Source organism: Desmodus rotundus, chromosome 13, assembly GCF_022682495.2.
Source record: "Desmodus rotundus isolate HL8 chromosome 13, HLdesRot8A.1, whole genome shotgun sequence".
Classification (NCBI taxonomy): Eukaryota; Metazoa; Chordata; class Mammalia; order Chiroptera; family Phyllostomidae; genus Desmodus; species Desmodus rotundus.
In genome coordinates this window covers 28,701,597-28,722,458 of record NC_071399.1, presented here as the reverse complement: position 1 = coordinate 28,722,458, position 20,862 = coordinate 28,701,597, and the positions used below count along the sequence as shown (strand labels likewise).

Here is a 20,862-nt window from a genome sequence, read left to right as displayed (position 1 = left end):
CAGTGTGGAGTCTGCCTTCAGCAGTGCCAGAGAAAGAAGCAAATACTTAGTGTAGACGAGCATTCTTCAAGATCTAATGAGGTTTTCCCAGCACACAGGAAGAACAGGAATGTTCCAGAGGGACGAAAGAACAAAGCAGGTGAATGGAAGAGAATCTAGCTAAATAGGGATCAACCAGATGATGAGAGTCTGAAGAATGGATGGAGAAGCTTGGGTTTCACTCCATAAAAAGCAACTAAATCTAATGAATATTTAATTGTAATATAGTTGTAATGAATATAAATTGAGAAATAGGATCAAATTATTTATAGTAAAATTCACAAAAGTAAAGTTATTCCATAATTGTGCTATAACAGACAATAGGGTTTATATATAAATAGGCCTAAGCAGCCACTTACTATTCAGTTGGACCAGAAAGCCACAACGCTCTTAGCATTTCTTTCATCTGTCATTAAGAAGTCTAGGTAGTATTGACTCTTATACAGCAGAGATCAAGATGAACAAAGGGTACCTCCTCTGCCATACCTGTCCCCACTCATCTGATGACATTGTGGTGAGGCCCATTTACCCAGCCCTCCCCAGCCCAACCGGTGTGCCCTGAGCACAGGCATTCAACAAGTGGATCCTGGGAGGAGGAGATGGGAAGAGAGGGTGGAAGGAAATAAAGGAGGATGCAGAGGGTAGAGAGAAAGCACAAGCAGGAAACAGAAACATTTGGTCACCGTGGGGTTCAAGAAATGCCAGGAGATTCTGAGTCCTCTTCATTGCAGACCACTGGTTCCCATGCTTCACTGGCCTCTTGTCTGTCCTCGCGTAGTTTCCAAATCCTCAACAATAAAATCCATAAGAAGTTAAATGTCTTTCTTTTCCATTCTTCATTTACATGGAATTCTAAACAGCATAAAATCAGAGCCCAAACAGGTGTCAAAGAACTCCGTTACCACCCCTACACACTTGAGAGCAGATCTGAAATCTCCTGTTGTACTTAAAATAGTAAAAGGTATGATCTTTGGTAAAGTTCCCATAGACATGCTCTTGTTACCTCCCAGGTAATGTAATATTCTTACCACAATAATAGACAGTTCTGCATGTTCATTTTCTGTGACTTTACCTTGGCCACTTAGGGCATGTTCCCTCCGAATAGCTGGAGGGGGGGAATTATGTTTATAAAGAGTTTTGAAGATGGAAATTAGTGCATGTGCTAAGCTGTTGTTGTTCTTGTTGTTATTATTATTATTAACATTTCAAATTGGGTACGTGGAATTTTTGGTTGCACTGGATGACATTTTAATTAAGTTTCTAATTTTACCAGTCAGGAGGCAAAAAGAATTTATTTTTATCTTCAAGGCATGAAGTCTTGTCAGGTTCCCAGACTGCAGTAGGGTTTGCTCAGGACGCTTGGGTTTTGGAAGATGTTCGCACAATGGCTTATTTCCCTAGGGCTTTCAAAAGTAGATGGAAGAAAGCACCCCGTGATGTAGCCTCTCCTGGTGCATAGAAGCTTCAGGCATTCATTTTTCATAAGAGATGTCACACCAGCAGAAGCACTGCAGTCTTACTACCTCCTGCTCTGCTGGCCCAGAAAGTGATCATCTCTACTCAGCACTGGTAAGCCTTCCTCCATTTAGGGCTTAGATTAAAAAACAGGAGACAACCATTGGAAAATAAATTGATAGAGAAAATGTACTGGTTTAAACTGAATCTACTTGCTGTTTGGAACAATGTGTTATTCTAGTTAAAATGAGATTCCTCAAGTAAGAAATCATTTTTAAGAAATTTCCACATGCAGTTTGCTTAATTTTTAAAAGTTGTTTATTAACTAATTTGTAAAATCCCTGTGTCTATGGTGGACCAGGAGAGCTTCCCTTAGTAATACACTACTTGCATTGGGGGGGTGTCAGGGATATCTTGTCACCTAATATTCTTGTAAATGTAGTTCATAGGTTTTGGTACCGGGATTTGGAAAGATTAAAAACTATGCCACCACCACCTTCCACCTTCAACTTTTCAGACAAGTATTTCCTACCTGTGACTATACCCCAGTCAAATTATCCATCCAGAATAACATCAGGAAAAAAATGTATCTAACATTTACTTTCTATGCACCCTTTCCCAGGAAGCTACTGGAGAATGTATGTCACCAAAATAAAGAAATAAATCAAGAAAGGAGACATCACGAGATCCATGGGGGAAAAAACAGGTCATGAGAGAGGTGGAAGGAATTCCAAGACATTGGTGAAGGGAAGCCAGAGGCTACGGGCAGGCAGCACACTCAGGCACTTACCAGTCTGGGTCGGGGCAGGACTTCAGAGAGAAACCAGAGGACGCCTCCAGGGGAAAAGACAGACTGGCCGATAATGATGCGATCACACTAAGGGCAGTTTTACAGCAGTCAAAGTTGATTGTGCATTAGTGGTAAGTTATAGAAAACTAAGAAGAAACAACATACAATAAAGATCTTTTTAAAAGACAAAAAAAAGAAAACTAAGAAAAAGAAAAAGGGAAGCACTGGTTACCTTCAAGAAAAAAAAGTTGAATACAAAAGGAAATGTAGTCAAAATGCATAACAGTGCAGGGGTAGCAGTAGTGCACGCACCGATATTTACTCCCTCATAATAATATGATTATTAAAACACAGAATATTGACTTAATGAAGACTTGTGGTAAAACTCTATGTGGGTAGGTAGTGGGGGGGAGGTGTGCATAGGAGTAGAAAAGAGGTGAATACTTCATCTTTCTTAGTAGGAAATTAATGAATGCTTCTAAATTCTTAAAAATTATATTATAGGCACATTATTTAGAAATATGGACGCAATGAAGGGAAAAAAGCAAGGAGGTATAAGTGCAAATCCTTTGCAGAAAAGGATTTGGAGTTGAGGAGAAGATGTTTGGTTATTATTATAAGCCACCTAATTCTATATGATTTTAAAGCTATGCAAATGCATGTCTTCAGTTAAAGTTAAAATACATTTTTATATAAACAAGGCTTTTATTGTAATGCGGAAAGTAAACTTTTGATGCACCTCTGTGGGGTTACACAAAAGAAAACCACCCATTCTTTGTCTTTTTTGTTCCATTTCCAGGTGGAGTGATCCACATACCATCCCCACAGAAGACTCTAACGCAGCAGCCTCAGGGGTTTCTAACCTCTGAGAGGGTCTGTTTGAGAGCTGAACCGAGGCTTGAGGATGCTCTCCAGACAGCCTTGAACATCAGTGCATTCTGGGCCCTTGTCAGGGTGTGCTGGCCACAGGTGTCCTGGTTTTGTTCTAGGCACTGGCCCTCAATCAGGGTATCAGCCTTTCAAAGACACACAAGCCTGGGCTTCTTCCACACAGGTACAAAGCGAAGTCCACTGTGGTAGACAGTGTGACAAGGTCACAGCTAGTTAGTCAGGTCAAGTGATCGTATAAAGGTCACAGGAGGAGTGACTAGTCGACAGTGGAGGTAAAAGGGGCTATGAGGCAGGGCAGGGCAGGTCTCTGAGTTATAGCAGCAACATGAAAACTGTGGAACTTTGAAGGGGGAGTGTAGGTTGTTTCAGGTCCCTGGGTGCAGCAAGCAGGGGAATGAGACTGTACATCCTCTGGGGCGGACGAAGTGGAGAAGAAAGCTAACACTTGCTGATCCGCTAGCATGTGTCAGTCACACGAACGATGACATCTAGCAATGTCCTCTCTGATCCTCGATGCCGACCATGCAGCCCAGACTGTCTCCCCTGAACTGGGGGAACCAACCATGTGTCATACTTCCCTGTCTTTTACCCTCCAAAGCACTGTCCCTGTCCCATCATCGCTATTTGGTGTGTAATGAAGGTGGGGTGCTGGGCTGATCTCTCCCTTCAGGGGGCCAGAACCCAACCACCTTCACCCCAGATGCTTCTCCACCCCAATGGCCTCTCTGGAGGGTGGGAGAGTTCTCCAGAGCTCTTTATTTTCCAAATGAACCCTTGTGCCCGCTGAACACTGACTTCCCGCCCCCAGAGGAGGAAACTACCGTTCTTCCTGCCTCTATCACCGGGACTCTTCTCGGGACCTCCTAGCAGTGGAGTTACACAGCATTTGTCCTTTTCTGTCTAGCTTATGTCAGTCAGCATAATGTCCTCAAAACCATTAAGTTTGTTAATGTATCTTTTTTTGCCTCTCTGATTAGAATGAGATAATTTGCAGTTAAAACTGATCAAATATTCTTAAAGTTAGGATAGATCATTGATATTTTAAGGCCAACCATTTTGTATTCCTGTTTATAAAAACAAAAAGGGACGAGAGAAAGCATCTTTCTAGTTTTCTAAAAAGTGTCCATAAACAGAATGTGCAGTCAAGCGGAGCTATGTGATGTCAGCGGGACCTGTGGGGGCAAAGGTGTGAAGCATCCAATTACTGCTTAGCTCCTATTTCAGACACCCTAACAGTTCATTTACTTTGGAGAAATAATATTTTAGAGTTTCTGTTCAAATAAATGAGAACAGCAACTTGCCCCCATGACTTATTGGTAATTTTAAGAACAGGTTTCCCCCCCTCCCCGAAAGAAATCTGAAATTAAAATAATCTCTTTAGGGAAAATAAAAAAGCAGGGAAGGGGTTGTAAAAATAAGTGAGGAAAGAGAAAAGAGTTCTTAGCATATTTTCCTTTCATGTGTTATCTCTTAAATAACTAAGAGAAAATGGGAAACTTAGAAGCAACGGTAAAACCGATTGGGCTCATTTTGGGACGAGCGATTCCTTTGCGTGACTGATGACCCACGGAGAGACGTAAAATGGGGCCCCTCTGCGTTCGTGAAATGAACGCCTCACCGTGGACGCAAAGGACCTGGAGACGGGCCACCCTGGGATTTGCGCCTGGCCTGCATCGCATGGCCTGAAGGAAGACACTCCAAGGGGCTCAGAGCGACAGAGGAGAAGACATCTCACAGACGCAGAATCAAAGGACCGGTGGGCTCTCGGGACGGATAAGAAAACGGCAGCTGGGAGACTCCCTGCCAAACAATCCTACGCACGACCTGCAATCGCCAGATTTGGTGACGGTTTTCACGGTAGAGCTCACACCAACCTAGCCTGAAAGACTGCATCTTGCTGATTGGTTGTGATTGCCACTTGTGCTTCGCATAGTTTTGGATTAAGAATGATAACGAAATGTTAACAAACTCCATTTTTGACACCTGGGCAATGACCAAGGTAATCTAGGAGGAACTGTCCCACAAGCTCCTCCCAGGCGTGGGAGGCAAGGTGCCGTGATCCCATTCCAGCAGAAATGGGCCTGCGGAGTGTGGCGGAGTGAGGTAACCTCAGAGATGCTGCTTACCCAGGACCTGGCACCCCACAGCATTCCTGCAGGGTGACAGGTATCTGTTCTGGACTGACTTCTCTGACCTACACCTTTTCTCTCTGCACATGCTAAAACCTTATGCCCTCCCTTTATTCTATCATAATCATGCTTCGTGGGTGAAATAGCAGGTTAGGTGCATTTAATCCTTTCACCATTTCCTGAGCCCCTATTCAGGGTGCAAGGGACTGTGTGCTATGCCCTGGGAAGAAAAAAGGAAGTCAGTTAACGAAGTCATCCCCAGCAAGTTCACACTCGAGGAAGGAGACAGACATCTAGATTAGTGGGTCTCAAAATTTGCATCTGGGAGCTTTGCGAACACACTGGTGCTTGGACCCCACTCTAGACCAATTGAATAAAAAATGTCTAGGCTGGCAGGAGGGGTCCGGGGAAATTGCTGTTTTTAAAAAAATTCTCTCTGGGTGATTCATTTTTCCTCCTTGGGTGATTTATCAACAAGTGGGCTTTAGAAATACTGTTTAAGGTAAATAACTGACACGAAGTGGTGCATTAAGAGTGCTAAGGGAGGGAGTAAGTACAGCTGAGAGGGAAGTGAGGAATGCATAGGGAAGAGTGACATTCGAGTGTGCCTTCGAAGGATGAGTAGGGTATCATGAGACAAGTAAGGAGTGGGGCTGAAGATTCCAGACAAAAGGGAGGAGGGGGTGAGAGGGTAGCCTGTGGGAGGTGCAGGAAGTACACTTTCTGCCATTGAAGAATTCTAGAGCCAACCATGGGAAGATGGCACCTACATAATTCTGAACCTGTTGTAACAGTGACCCGAGAAAGGTGTGCAGCCAAGTGTAATTTTAGGACTGTAAATGTAACCACTCCTTAACTAGGGGCTAGGAGCTCTACATTCGGCCCTTTGAAGGCAACCTCGAGGTTAATGTGGCCCCCGGTGAAAATGAGTTCGACACCCCTGGTGTACAGAACGCTCCAGCAGATTGGAGGAGCAAGACTGCTTACCTGAGGAGGCCAAGCCCCCTAATGTATAGTAGTTGCTCTTTCTCCTACCTGAAAATGAGACATGTTAATAGCTCACCCTCTCCTGTTTTATGTTTTCAGTAATCAATGTTAGCTTCAAGTTTGTCCTTTGAGAGCCCAGTAACGATCATTGTTTTGAACTGTCTTTGGAAGAAGGCCCCACTTTTTGGCCCTCCCTTAGAAATCAGTGAATCTGAGATTTCTGGTTTCCACCCTCATCTCCTCTGAGGTACAGGGGAGGGGTGGAGAGCAGGTGTTTATGAGTCTGCACAGGTGTGAGTGTGGGTGTAGCCTGAGCATCCAGCCACAGACCCACAATTTCATTTAACTTCTGGGATTTGCATTCTGTCTGTTGCCTCCTCCTCCTGATTTATCACATCAGACCCCAGTGGTGAAGCAGCCACACTGTTAGAGTAGGTCCTCGTGACCCCAAGCTGATTCAGATCATCCCATTCCTCCCAGACATTTACTAATCAGAGATTTCCACTCAACCCAGGCCTAAGGCAATCATCTGATGGCATCCCAAAGCTTAGCAATTGATTAACCAGGAATGGGCACAGGACTTAGCTCTTCCAGAGTGAAAATTCTCTTTCCCTTTCTTTGGAAGTGAATGGAGAGACATGTAGACCCTGGCATTTCTGGCAGTCCTTGCACTTTGAACTTACTGTGATATTGTCAACATATTCCAACACTGTACCAACACATTCCTTCCATTATTGTTTGTGTATGGTAGATTACTTACAAAGGTGACAACTAATAAATTCTTCATCCCTCTATGTACAAGGTCCTCCTCCCACCAAGAAGTGACATCCATCCTGCCCCCTCCCCTTGAATCTGGGCTGGCCTTGGAACTTATTTTCCCCAATAGAATTTGACAAAAGTGATGTTCCAGGATTTCCAAGCCCAAGCTTTTAAGGGTAGTATCATGTCTACCTTGACCTTTTTGGGATCTAGCTGCCGTGGAAAGCAGTTTAGGCTAGACCACTAACCAATGAGAAACCACATGGAGAGAGGGCAATCTGGTCCCAGCTTCCCATCCACCCAACTGAGACACTCGACATGTGACTGAAGCCATATGAACCTTCCAGGCTCAGCTCCCCCAAAAGAATGCAGATGCACGAACAATTTCAGCCAACATCAGGTGGAGCAGAAGAAGCGTTCCACCAAACCCCAGAGTCCTGACAAATAATAACTCATGTTGTTTAAGCTCCCCAGTTTGTGGTGGTTTGTTCACAGGGTGAGTTGGACTTTTTGTTGCTTTAAGAGAGTCTTAACTGGTTTGTTTCCATAGGTTTAAAATTAAAATGCTGTCAGTCACTAGTAACTAAAAATCCAACTTAATAAGGATATTTATTATCTTTCATGGTATGAAATTTCATGTCAGGGCCACGGTAGGATTGGTTAATGGCCCAATGACGTGATTAAGGACCCATGCTCTTCCCACCTTTCCACGCTGCCATCCCCAGAGTGAGGAAGTTTCTCAGGTTACTTCCTGTCGCAGATGCAAGAAGGCTGCAAAAAGCCAGACGTCCCATCCAACAGGAAACAAGGAGTATTTCTTCTTTATGTGACTTTTTAAGAGTGAGGAAACTTGGCTGTAACCTATTTTAAACCAATTACGGGAAGAAAAACGGAGTTACCAAGATTAGCTTTCATGAACCACTTTATACTAGCCATCTGGAGTGTGGATAGCTGGACCAAGGTGGGTTTCTACCAGCAAGGAAAAAGAGGGCGTGATTGCTGCACTGGCAGCCATGGTATCTACTACAATATGAAATTAACATTCACCACTGAATGAAACAGACAGTCCTGAGAGACAAGCAGCCTGTGTCCAGCAGCCTTAAGTGAAACCTGCTTGTGCCCTCCCACTCCCCATCCAAATGTCACAGTTTGCAAAGGTAGAAGGCTAGTCAAATTCCAGCTCTAGCAGTCCGGATCCTGGCAGGAGGCAGAAGGCATTCTTGGGACATTTGGAAGAGAGTGTGATGAAGTGGCCATTTGCTGTAGTGTGGTTATGGTTCAACGACACATCAAAGGGTGCTGTTACCCAGGGGCCAGCAGCAGCGGGAGGCAGACACCACTGCCAGGTCTTAAGGGGCATGGGGGAGAGAACTGAGTTCCTGGAGCCTGACATGAGTTGACGCGATGGAAAAGGAAGCCCAACAGGACAGTCGTCACAGAGGCACACAGATACTGCCAGGCCCAGGGTGCAGCCAGCAGGCCTTTTGGGTGCAGAGCAGGGCAGAGAAGGTAGAGTAAATTTGGATAGAAAGTGGCGAATCAGTGAGTTAGCTGAGCAACAATTGGAGCATTTCACTGAAGAATAGTAGTTCAGAATCCAGATAGTTCAGTGACTATTAACATTCACTAGAACTCACTTCTAGTCTGTGTCTAATCCAAAAAGTGTCCAATACTGCTTCTCTCCCACAGCCAGTCAGGGCAACATTCACATTCAATTGCATAGCTGCCACTGTCCCGGACAGTACTCCTTAAAGGCTGCTAAAGGTGGTGTTGCGTCTCTCAGGTTTCACAAAGGATGATGACTTGTGACCAGAAGGGAAGTTGGAAACAAAGTATGTCAGTTAATTCAAGGCTGACTATGTAGTTAAGGAGATAGTTTGTTTCGCTGTTGGGAAACCAGAAACATTCCCTAGGATTGAAATCGTGGTGTTTGTGCTATGCAACAGTTCTCCTGCCTCGTTCAGAGCTAGCAGCACCAAGTGTGTGCCCCGCCCCCCTCCCCAGGACTTGGAGGCCCGGTAAGCCAGAAACTCCCGGCCACCCTAGCTGGGCCGGGATTGGCCTCCTGGTGGCAGGCTCCGGCCAAGCCTGAGCGAAGAGAGGAGCTGGACAGGCCGGACTGGGAGAGGGCTACCCTCTGGGGCTGGCGGCTGGTGTAACAGGTTCTAAGGCTGACTCCAACTCCTCACTCCCGCCGCATTACAAGTGTTTGACACTGTTACAGCTCTGAAGACCTAGGCTGGGAGGCCAGGGCTAGGGATCCGGTCGTATTTTTAAAAGCAGCAAGGATCCCTTTTCCGCTCTTCGCCCCAAAGCAGAAAAGCTGCGCGACCCTGGACAGCCACTTGAGGCACACCTCTGCCCTCTCTTACCTGCAAAGCAGGAGAGGCCACGCGTGGGGGCTGGACTCCCACGGGGGCGCGGCCCCGACCCCGGTTAAAGGGTCCCCAACCCCCTCGCCCCGCGAGCACCCTTCCAGTACCCCTATGATCTCGCTTCCACTGTTGGGCCTTTGGGGGAAAGACTGAAGTTTCGGGTCGGAGTGAGAGGCCCAGCACGCTGACTAATGGGGGCTTCCGCAGGGCACAAAGTCCCCGCGCTCTGATCCTCCTTGCAGAGAGCTCAGTTCCAGTCACCCCGGCCCCCGTGCGGGGAGCACAGTCCCCCATGCCCTGGCCCCCGGGCCAGGGCGCCGGGAGTCGGAAGCAACAGGGAGTCGTCCCCACCTGCGGGCCTTCGCCCTTCGCCCTCCGCCCCAGAGTCCTCTCCTCTCCCGGGCTCCGGGGGCAGGACCCGGCAAAGTGAAGGAGGGAGGAACGACCGGAGCACGCGCGTGCATAAGTGTGTTAGCGCGACCGTGCCCGGGCGGGGGCCGCGGGCCGCGGGGCGCATGCTCATACGCGCTAGTGACGTGCGCGCCGGGACCGGGCAGCCGGAGGCAGGGCTGAGAGGTGCGGCGGGCGGAGGACCGGGGAGGAGAGGGGAAGAGAGCAGAGGAGAGGAGCTGAGCTGAGCTGAGCGGCAGAGCAGCGGCAGGATCCACCCGGGCGGCAACGCTCCCAGCCCGCAGCCACACTGCCAGCAGCCCAGGCGCGAAGCCACTACCGCGGAGCAGTCACCGCCGCGCCGGCCGCCGCGGGCCGGGCCGGGCATGAGCGCTGAGGGGCCGCGGCCGCCCCCCGCACCTCCCGGCGCGCCCAGGCCGTGACCCGGGCGGGGGCGCGCGGCCACACTCCAGCCCGGGCCCATGGGCGCGCTGAGCCGGGCGCGGGGGCGCTGAGCGCGGGCAGGCGCGGCCGGAGGAGCCATGGACTGCAGCCTCGTGCGGACGCTCGTGCAGAGATACGTGAGTGCTGCCCTCGGGAGGACTGGGAACCGGGCGGGGACGAGACCTGGGGACCAGACCCCGCCGCCCCCAGCCCCGGATTCTGCTGATGCCGCCGTGGTCCCTGAGGGTTTGGGCGGCCTCGTGATGCTTGCCGCCTCCCGGGGGACGAGCAGGACGCAGGAAGGACCCGGCAGAGTTTGCACCTTTGGGCTTCCGACGGGTCCCGCACGCTCACACTCTTCCCCGGCCCCCACCTGCTCCCGGTCCACAGCCGCGTCTCTCCCGGAGTGCGCGCTGGGTTGGAGCAATCCCGGCCGAGATCGTCCTGAGGTTTAGCTCCAGGCCCGGGGCAGGGAGGGGTGTTCACGTTCGGCCTTCGCTCGCCACTTCTGCACGAGGATTAAGAGATTGGGAGTGTTACACTTCTGCGGGAAAAGGAGGCGATTTTGCTTGTTTGTCACACCACTGGGGGATTCAGAAGTGAAGTTTGGAGTATTTTTTTTCCTGAAAGTAACCAATCAGGTTAGAGGCCCCGGGTGTTCTGAAGTTCCTCTGGAATCCACCGTCGGTGGTGACCAGGTGGTGAAATCAGGGGGAGGGTTAGGAGGGGAAAAGTTCTTTTTGTTTTACATCAGACCGAGGGGAACAGTGGGCGGCGGTGACCGCTGGCACTGGGTATAAAAAGGGGATGTGTGTGCAGAAGAGAAAGAAAACTGTCCGGAGGGTGTTGTTTCCTTGCCACTGCCTTAGACAAAAGACCATTATTCCCCGCGGCTGACGACGGCCAGGCCCGTGGTTAGTCACAGGTTTGAGAAGTCGAACGCTCAGAGGTTTGAGACTAGAAGAAGGTGTTATGATGGGAACTTAATTTTTTTCCAGGTATAGGAATTACCTTAGGCAGCCTTTCATATGTATGAGCTTTCTTTTAGAAGGAGACCTTGGCAGAAGACGAAAAGTGTTTCTTCCCATCTAAGGGGGCCGTCAAATCAAAGCTGTCCTCCTGAATCTCTTCACTGTCCAGAGGGCTCCAGAACGTGTGTGCACCTTTCATAGTTCCGCCCGTAGGAAGGTCAATCTGAGTTAGCTTTTTAAGTGGAGTCCCCCCCGTCCTCTGTTAAGGGGTGGGGAAAAGCTTAGCAGGTGAAAGACTCATGTTATTCCCCTAAGTCCGTATTGTAATGTGAGTGGGAAACATCAGGGACGCCTTCGTTTTTCTACAGTAACAAGTTTTAGAAAAACCAGTAACAGTGATGGTAGGTAACCAGGTTTGTGAGAGACACTTTATTGCTTTATCGGGCAGGGCCTTCTTTTCTCAGATTGTATCACCCAGGAGGTGTGGGTCCCCAGGCAAGTTATTTTCACACTGCCTTGGTTTCCGCAAAGAGAAAATGGGAAGAGGGAGAATGGAATTAGCCTTTATTTCAGCCTAACAATAACCCACAGCCTTCAGATCAACTAATTAGCCTTTATTTCTAATGTGCCCAGCTAATATTTTTCAGTTAATTTCAACTCTCTCCCAACATTTTGTAGTTAAAAAAAGGGGGGGAGGGGGAGAAGGTTCAGTTGTGAGTCATAGAGTGTGGTTGTGTCTCCAGGAGAGGCGCAGAGGGGATGGGCCCTCTTTCCCCTTCCTCTGACCTGGCGGAGGTGCATGGCCTGGGGGGTCTGAGCTTTCCACTGGTTCGTGACTCCTACGTCCTGGAACTGGGGCAGAAATGTCCAACTTTTGTGCTTTTACTCCCTTACTTCCTCCAGGCCTTTAGCTGTTTTATGTTATATCCATCAATATATATTTCAGTGTAATTTTTAAATTCCCTTTTGCTGTGTTATTAGACTTATGAAAAAATTATTTCTCTCTTATCCAAGTGGTAAATATTTTTAACGAACTTCCCCAGCATATGCGCTTTCAGTCATATCCCTGGATATTATTATTATTTGTATTTTTCTCCTTTCACATTTTTTTCCTGCAGTCTAACCATTTGGCTACTTGCCCTTATTCACATACCAAATCATTCACGTCTATGCTATTGAACTCATGTCTTTGCTATTAAGCTAATTTGACCTTTTCCAGAAACAGTCAGGATCTGTTTTCGTATAATTTGGTTATTTCAATACGTAGGACCAAATTATATTTCCTTCTGCTGGGGGTGGGGGAAAGGTCTGGGGTTGGATATTTATATTTCCTGCAGTTTTTAAAATGTGGCTTATTTTATAAACACGAGTAAGTGGCTTAAATCCTGTACCCTTCTAGTGTTCACATAGTCAGAATTTCCAGGATAAAGAAAACTTCTCAGCTTCTCCTGGTGCATGAGGGTTGCCAACTGATAAAGAATTCCTTAGAAAACATTGCTGTAGGTATTTTATTCTGGGTTAATTCCAAAGAGATAGAATAGGTAAATGAATGCGAGAATTCTGTTCCAGAATAGGCAGTATATACTGTGAAGCATGTATTAATTTGTTGTTTGAATGTTTGGATGGATATAAGACATTCAGAGATTTTTTTGTATTTTTAAATGGCACAGTGCTTATGTATCATGAAGTAGTTTGATCTGTTTTTTAAAGAAGTTGTTATCCAAGTGGATAGAGAGCTAAAGTTTTTGAAGGTGTGATATGGGAAACTTAGATTCAGGTAGTTTAAATTCGGAGAGAAACCAGTGTAGCTTTATGGGTTACCTATAGATTCTACAGGCATACTTACAGTGTAACCTGGGCAGGTTGCTTCGTTTTCTCTGCTTCAGTTTTCTCACCTGAGAATAGTATCAGTGCCCATTTTATAGGCTTATTTGAGGATTAAATGGGTTAATACAGGCCAGGAGCTAAGAATTGTGCCTGGCTCTGCGGAATTGCTCAGTGAATTTATCACTGCTAGCTGTTAACATAATTTTGTCCCTGGGAAGGTTGGCAAGGAGAGAGCAAGCAGTTCTGCTGGTCAGTCATTAGCCGCCAGCAGGGGCCCCAGGTCGCGGTGCAGGGGTGAACTGGGCGTCCTGCCGTTGAGCAGTGTGTAGGGCCCAGATGGGATTTGACCAGCTTTAAAACAAGGTGTGCTAAAACACTGCGAGCCAAACAGGAAGTCTACAGGCCCTGTTTGGCCATAAAACCTCATTGGCACGACACTTCCTCTCCTGCCTCTCGTCCACGCTTCACCTTTAGTAGGTTTGACTTTAAAGTTCTATAGGTCAACAGCTTAACTTTGTCTCTGTAATGTGTTTTTAATACTTCAGCGTGGATTTGCTTCCTAGTTTTGCTTTGCTGCTTGTCAGAGTTTCTACTTGTTTCAATCTTATAATTTTTTAAGGTAAGGTTTATTTTAATTTTATTTTTTATTTATTGATTTTAGAGAGGAAGAGGAAAGGCAGGGGAGGGGGGAGAGAGAAAGAGAATGAGGATTTGTTGTTCCACCCATCTCTGCACTCACTGGTTGACTCTTGCATGTTCCCTGATGGGGGATTGAACCCTCGACCTTGGCGTATCAGAACAATGCTTTAACCAACTTAGCTACCCACTCAAGGCTCCATCTTATAATTTTTGCTCTCTAGGATATTTCTTGCATTTTAAGATAGTAAACTTATGAAAAAATCTGGTAGTTTTCCTTGCGGACAGTGGGTATTTACTTTTGAAACAGCATGTTACATTAGGATTTTCTTAAGAGAAAAAACATTGGCCCCTGGAAAACCTTAAGCATGGCTATGTTAGAGTGCTTTAAACCTAAGAAGTTCAACCATTTTTATACAGGCACTTGTGCCTGCGCCTATTTATTTTTTATCACTAAATGGTTTGTGACGGGAACGTCACTGTTCACCTGTGAGGTTTCCTGTTCTAAAAGGCAGACTTACTGGTTTGACTCAGTTATCCCTCTTTGTTTTAAACAGGGGGTGGGGGGCAGCCTTTTGGTGTCTCTGGGCCACACTGGGAGAAGAGTGGTCTTGGGCCACATATTAAATACATTGCGACACTTAATCACAAAAAAAAATCTCATAGTGTTTTAAGTAAATTTACGACTTTGTGTTGGGCCACATTCATAGCCATCCTGGGCTGCGTGTGGCCTGCAGGCCACAGGTTGGACACCCCTGTTAAATCTAAAAACGTAAAAAGCTGTGTGATTTTGGTGTTGTCTTTCCTAGTCCAGCTTCAGATCAGGAATCGGGGGGCCTTCCTGTTCTTCAGCTCCTGGAGTCTGTGCCGCAGGACCCGAAGTGAAGCCGTTTTAACCACCCCAGCCTTCAGGTGTTTGAAATAGGTGACCCTTAGGCGCATTATCCAAGACTAATGGTTGGTCCGGCTCCGGCAGTAAAAGCAAGGCGGCAGTACGGCCTCGTCAAGTGTTTGCACAGGAGTTTACCAAGCCCAGCACCTGTTTGCAGGTCTCCTGTGTTTTAACTGGACATTTTAAATCATCTGCCTAGACGTGTAATTTAACCTTGATGTTGGAGCTGTTAAGTTAAATTTCTTCTATTGTTCTTTCAAACCCTATTTAATATCTGCTTATTAGAAACAAGTGATCTTGAGATGCTTTTATTTAATGCCAGAGGGTAAACTTAATAACACAGGAGAAAAGAAATATGTGTTATTGGGTTAAATTTCTAGGGATGAGAGCACTGTCCTCAGCCAGCAATTGGTTAAAACTGCATTGAATCCACTGGTGAACATACCTAGCTGCTTAGCCACACGGGAAACCCCCTGTTGACAGATGTGCCGGACTCTGAACCTAACCCACATAGCTCCTTGGTACCTGGACTCGCTGTTCCAGTAGAAACGGGGTTAATAAGATACGGTTAGCTCTCCAAGTCCCAGACTTATCAATGCTTTTTTAACCAAGTGAAATGTAGGCAAAAGTGCTATTTATTTGCGATGAAAATCAATGAAAAGCAATTTTTACAGCACTAGACATTTGACCAGGTTGAATAGGGATTGCTTTTGCTTCATTTGGATGCTGGTATCTGAGAAGAACAAAATAGATTGTGGAGGTCAAAGTTCAGCATCAGAGCCTCCTGGGCTCCGGGCTCTGGGCTCTGGTTCAGACCCTGCCTCCACCTCAGTGTGAAGCTGGCCGATGTCATCACGCTTGGTTTCATCTTGAAATGGAGGTGCTTAAATGGACCTCCCCAAGGGGTAGCTTGAAGGATTGAGTGGGGGCAGTGTTTGCATAGGTAGGTGCTCAGTCAAGGGTGTCTGAAAGGTGGATTTAGTGCTGCTCAGCACCCCTGCAGTTCTCACCTGCTTTTTCAGACCTCTGACACCCCTTCTTCACGTGGAGAATGGGTGGCCCTGCCTTTTACTTCATGGAGAGAAATACAGTCATGATACAGGACCTCCCCACTACTTACCCCACCAGCTCTTCCCTTTCTCTGCTCTGGCCTCCCTCCTGGTGTGGGGCAGGGACCTCAGTCTGATAAAGGCCTGTCATGTAGCTTTACTCTGGGTCAATACCCCCTGCCCCTCCGCACCCCCAATCCTCTTCTTCCTGAGAATCACCAGTGTCTCCTTCTTCAGGGTGATGTCATCAGTCCCTAGGACATGTAATCATGCCTTCAATCACCTTTTTTTAAAAAATAAACTTTCTTGACCCCATGTTCCCCTCCTGATGTCACCCCCACTTCTGTTCCCTTCACAGTTAAATTTCTTTGTTTTTAAGATGGTTATAATATTTACACATTTATGTAGTACCTTTAAAAATTTTTTTTAAATGAAATTTGTTGGGGTGACATTGGTTAATGAAATTATACAGGTTTCAAGTGCACAGGTGCACGTAAAAACCATCTGTGTATTGCATTGGGTGTTCACCACCCGGGGTCCAAGCTCCTTCCATCACCACCTGTGTGACCCAGACAGCGCGCTCCCTCAACGTGCCTGACACTTCTTTATCTAGCTCCAGAGGGGCACTCTCATCACCATCTCCCTCACTCCCGGGTGGCCCTCTCCAGCTGTCACCTTTCTGCCCTCACGCTGGACCTCAGGAAACACCCAGTGCACTTAAATGCAGCATACACTTAGTGAGTGTGAGCCAAACAGGAAGAAGACACCCAAATCCTTGTCCCTGTGGCACTTGCATTTGGTTTAGGTCACAGTAGGCAGGAAACAAATCGCAGGAACAAATGTGAAAGGGTGCTGGAAGGCAGACGTGCTGGAAACAAGAGAGTACAATGGGGGGCTGTAAGTTGGGGCTTTGCAGACCTTACTGAGCAGCAGCTTGAAGGTACGTCCCAGGCAGAGAACAGCCATGGAGAAGCGCCAGCGGCCTTTCCTCATTGCCGATATCCCTTGTCAGGTCACCCCTGTCCCTTCTCCGTCAACACCTCTGCTAGGAGGTGACCCCAGAGACCTTCTCCACACCCATGATCCCACATTGCTTTCTGTATCTCAGCTTCTCCCCACTATGCCCAAGACACTCCTGGTGCAGCGTGCAGTCGGCCCTCCGCCAGCATCTGCTGAATGAGTGATTACACTTCTTATCCTTATTGCTAATAAGAACCTTGGGCACTTCTGAGGGAAACTTCACGGTACTTCTAAGGACTTGAGTGATCATTGACAGTTTTAAAAATCATTTTACTGTCACTTCAAACTTTTGGATTCTCTTTCCTTGGTACATTTCATAGAGTTGTAAACGTTTGGAAAGGGACTGAGAAGGTCTCTGGCTCAACCCCCTCACTTAATAAACAGTAAATTGGAAGAAATTAAGTCCCCAAGGTCACAGCTACCTGTCCCTGCACCTCTAATGGGCCAGCCTGACTAGGTGAGTGGCTTCCATATGCAGTGTGTCCCTGTGTTCTGACACAGTGTTCTCTCTGGACTGTGGGCTGATCCCTCATAACGGGGGTCTTGAGGCTTGTGTCCTCTTTTCTTTCCCCCATTCCTTGGACTACGGGGCCTGGAAAGGAGAGACCAGCAACAGTGCCCCTCTTCTGGAGCCGGGCCAAGAACAAGCACTCTTTTCTGGTCCCTCATGGGACCCAAGCTCCCTTGAAACAGTGTGTAGAACTTTCTACTCATATCCTTCTTGATTTCTGGGCAGGGGTTCCCAGTTTTTGTTAGCTTCTCAGAGGAGTGGCTGCCCTAGTTAAGGCTAAGAACCCTTGTCCGAGAACACAGGAAACTGGCCCTCTGATGTGATGACATCGGCCCACTCAGCGGCCTCAAACTGTTTGTATTTCTTGTCAACATTTAAGTATGGACAAATAACATAAATTTCCCCACTTTTTAAAAAATGGTGTGATGTGGCAACGCTGCACCGGATGGCTTCCCCCTGACCACAACCACTGGAGCGAGCAGCCATTCAGAGAATTCAGCCGTGTCCTCTGGCCGCTTCTGTCACTGCACCTGGGCTGCTTGTGACCCCCCTCCCCCGCTCCAGGAAGCATACAGGCCCTTCCCATCTGGGTGGGCACTTAAGGAGCCTAATGCAAACTGTCCACATTGTTTTGCAAGTTTCTTAATGTGCTTTTTCTGCTTCCATCCCTTGGTGTGCTTTCTTTTTTTAGGTGTCCTTGACTGTGGTCCACACAACGGAGGAGGTTTCTGTCGTCTCTAGTATATATCCTGGGAAGGAAGCCCTTTTTAGCAGTATCCACAGTAGGGTGTTTTGGCTTACAGGTGCTGGTGTGCTAGGACAGGAAAAAAACCAAAACATTAGAGTGAGACTCGAAGGAGAGGATTTTAGGTTTCTTCTGTCACCTGTTACCTTTGTAACCTGGGTGAAGGCCAGACCCAAACAGGGGAGCACTGTGGGCAAGTTAATCAGTAGTTACCTCTTCAAACCTATCCTTTAAACAGTTTTTTTTTTCTTTTCACCTTTTTTTTTTGTTTTTGAATCCTCACCTGACGATATATTTATTGACTTTGGGGAGAAAGGGAGAGAGAGAAACGTTGATGTGAGAGAGAAACACTGATTCGTTGCCCTCCCATATGCATCCTCACTGGGAATCGAACCCACAAACTTTTGGTGTACAGGATGACGCTCCAACCAACTAAGCTACTTGGCCAGGGCTTTTCCACCTTTTTAAGTGGAGTGGGAAGAAATTCATTTCCTATGAATAAAAATGATACACTTTTTTTATTGCAACATATTCCAAATAAGGAATTTGTTAATAACATATTTATACTTATTTGCAATTACCTTTCCTTTTTTTGGTCACGAATAACTCAGTTGAGTTAGTCATCCTCTAAGGAGAAAGCTAATTTAATTTAGGTGGATATGTTTTTAAATTCTTACTCTGAATGTGTGTAAGGAGCCACCTCCAAGCCCTCCTGATTTTCTGTCAGCAGTGTTTCCCCTTTCTCTTCAGTTTTAATTTTATTTTCTATGGGTTTCAGCATCAGAACACTTCTTGGGAGGCATATGAAAAGGTTTCCAATGCAGACGATAGGAGAAGCCCCTTTTTCCTGGGAGACAGCAGTATGCCATGCGTTGTTTGGTATCAAAATTTCCATTAACTGGCTGCACTCAGGGTTGGTGGTCCATTGAGATATTTGCAATCTGCTCGGCATGTACAAAATTTTAACAAAGATAGGCTGCCACTGGCAAGAAGTGTTTTAACTTCCATTCATTTCACTTCTGCTGTACTGTGGGCATCACCTGTTTCATGGATTATGTAATTGGTAGAGGCCAAAGTTAACCAGTGCCTTGTTTGAGATTCATGCCAGCAATGATCTGGATTCGGGTGCCAGCAGCCTCTTGGATGGCAGCCCTGCCTCTAATCCAGCCCTGCTCCTGGCAATTCACTTAACCCCCAGAGGCAACTGTAAAATGACACTAATGGCATTTGTTGCCTCTGCTTGTCTGGGTCTTGAGGACCAAATGAACTCATATACGTGAAGATATTTTGTACATTGCAACGGCCTGTAAAAATAACTCAGGAAAGGGCTGTCGATTTCTTGTGTATCTCATATGACAAAGGTAATATTTTTTGGCTCAGAAAGGGAGTAAAGATAATTTCTCCTGGTTTAGAAGACAGAAGAATTTCAAGAGAAGGTTTGTTACTTGTGAAAGAGACTCTTTGGCCAAAGGCCAGTAAATTAAGAGTTCAACACAGGTGGGAGTATGTGGAGCTTAGAAAATACGGTGGCTCCATCCTCGTTCTACTTGGCCCCTCTCTTCATGCTCCCAAAAAGGGCGTAGAGAAAAGGGCTGCTGTGAAAGAGACCCTGATGATTGTGCTTACAGGTGCCTCCCTAAAGCAGCCTGGGACATCTTGGTGCCTTTTCAGAGGACAAAGGGAACTGTCATTCATTGGTGTCTGATGTGCTGGGTCCTTGCCAAGAGCTGTAGTCATAATCTCTCGCTTTATCTTCCCATCAACCCTGTGAAGGAGTGCTGTGTCTATTCTGTGGGAGAAAACTGATCTCCACATAGCAGACACAGGCAGACCTTTTGTCTGACTAACTCTGCTCCTATCCACGAGGCTGAGCATCCTGTAAAGCAGCGGTCCCCAGCCTTTTCGGCATCAGGGACTGGTTTTGTGGGAGACAGTTTCTCCACAAACTGGGGCTGGGGATGGTTTCAGGATGACTGAAGCAAGTACATTCAAGCTCACCTCCTGCTGTGCGGCCCAGTTCCTAACAAGCCCAGGCCTGTCCTGGTCTGTGTCTTCGCCAGAGGTTGGGGACCCCTGCTGTAAAGGGTTTATCTATGGCTCAGGTGATCATAAGCACGGTTTGGCTAGTTCAGCCCCAGTTTGTGTTGTTGTCCTAGTGTACAAATTAAGAGTGTCCTTTTCACTCACAGTTCACTAGGGTGATCACTTCATTAAAGTTCCTCCCTCGTTTAGTTTGTTGGTGAATTTATTCCCAGGTGTACCTGCATGGACCCGCTTTCCCCTTGAGGTCAGGTTTAGGTAGCTGCTGAGGGGAGCAGTCTGCCTGCACGTCGCCATAACCTTCTCAGAAGGATGTGGAGGCAGAAGTTAATGGACCAGTAGTGAACTCAAGAATAAAGAAGAGCATTCTTTGGAGGCTTCAGATGTGAAATACAGAGAAATTAGGGCTCATCACCATCATCTGCTTTTAGGTGCTCGTGCGCGCACACACACACACACACACAGAGAGAGAGAGAGAGAGAGAGAGAGAGAGAGAAATCTATCAGATCAGGACCCCTCCATTATAATGCTGTTTAATCTTAATTACCTGCTAAAATTCCTCTCTCTAAATTCAGTCACATTGGGGATTAAGACTTCAACATAAGAATTTTGAGGGAACACAGTTCATTCCGTAGCAGTATACTATTAAAGTAAGCACTGTTTAGATTGTGAATATTCAAACAGGTGGGCAATAATCAAAGAGGACATTTGGGAAAAGCACATTACTTGCTTAGTGTTTTATCAAATACATATACAGAAACAGATGCTCCATGAAGTCTGGAAAGACAAAAGCAAAATGGGATAAATAATTTAGTGGGGAAGGGTTGTTTTTAAATTGTAAAACAGGTTTCGGTGATTGGACCATTATTAGATGTAATAGAGCACAGCCTCCAAGATTTGACCAGGTCTAAG

General features: G+C 46.7%; 1 protein-coding gene across 3 annotated transcripts in view; it reads left to right on the top strand.

Moving 5' to 3' along the window:
• Positions 1-9,969: 9,969 nt before the first annotated feature.
• ATP11A (ATPase phospholipid transporting 11A) overlaps positions 9,970-20,862 on the top strand; it is a 140,713-nt gene continuing 129,820 nt past the window's right edge. For all 3 annotated transcript variants that reach the window (XM_024578881.2, XM_024578884.3, XM_024578886.3), the window contains exon 1: positions 9,970-10,396. In XM_024578881.2, the coding sequence (XP_024434649.2) occupies positions 10,358-10,396 (39 nt within the window). In that variant the 5' untranslated portion in view covers positions 9,970-10,357. The remainder of the gene's footprint in view (positions 10,397-20,862) is intronic.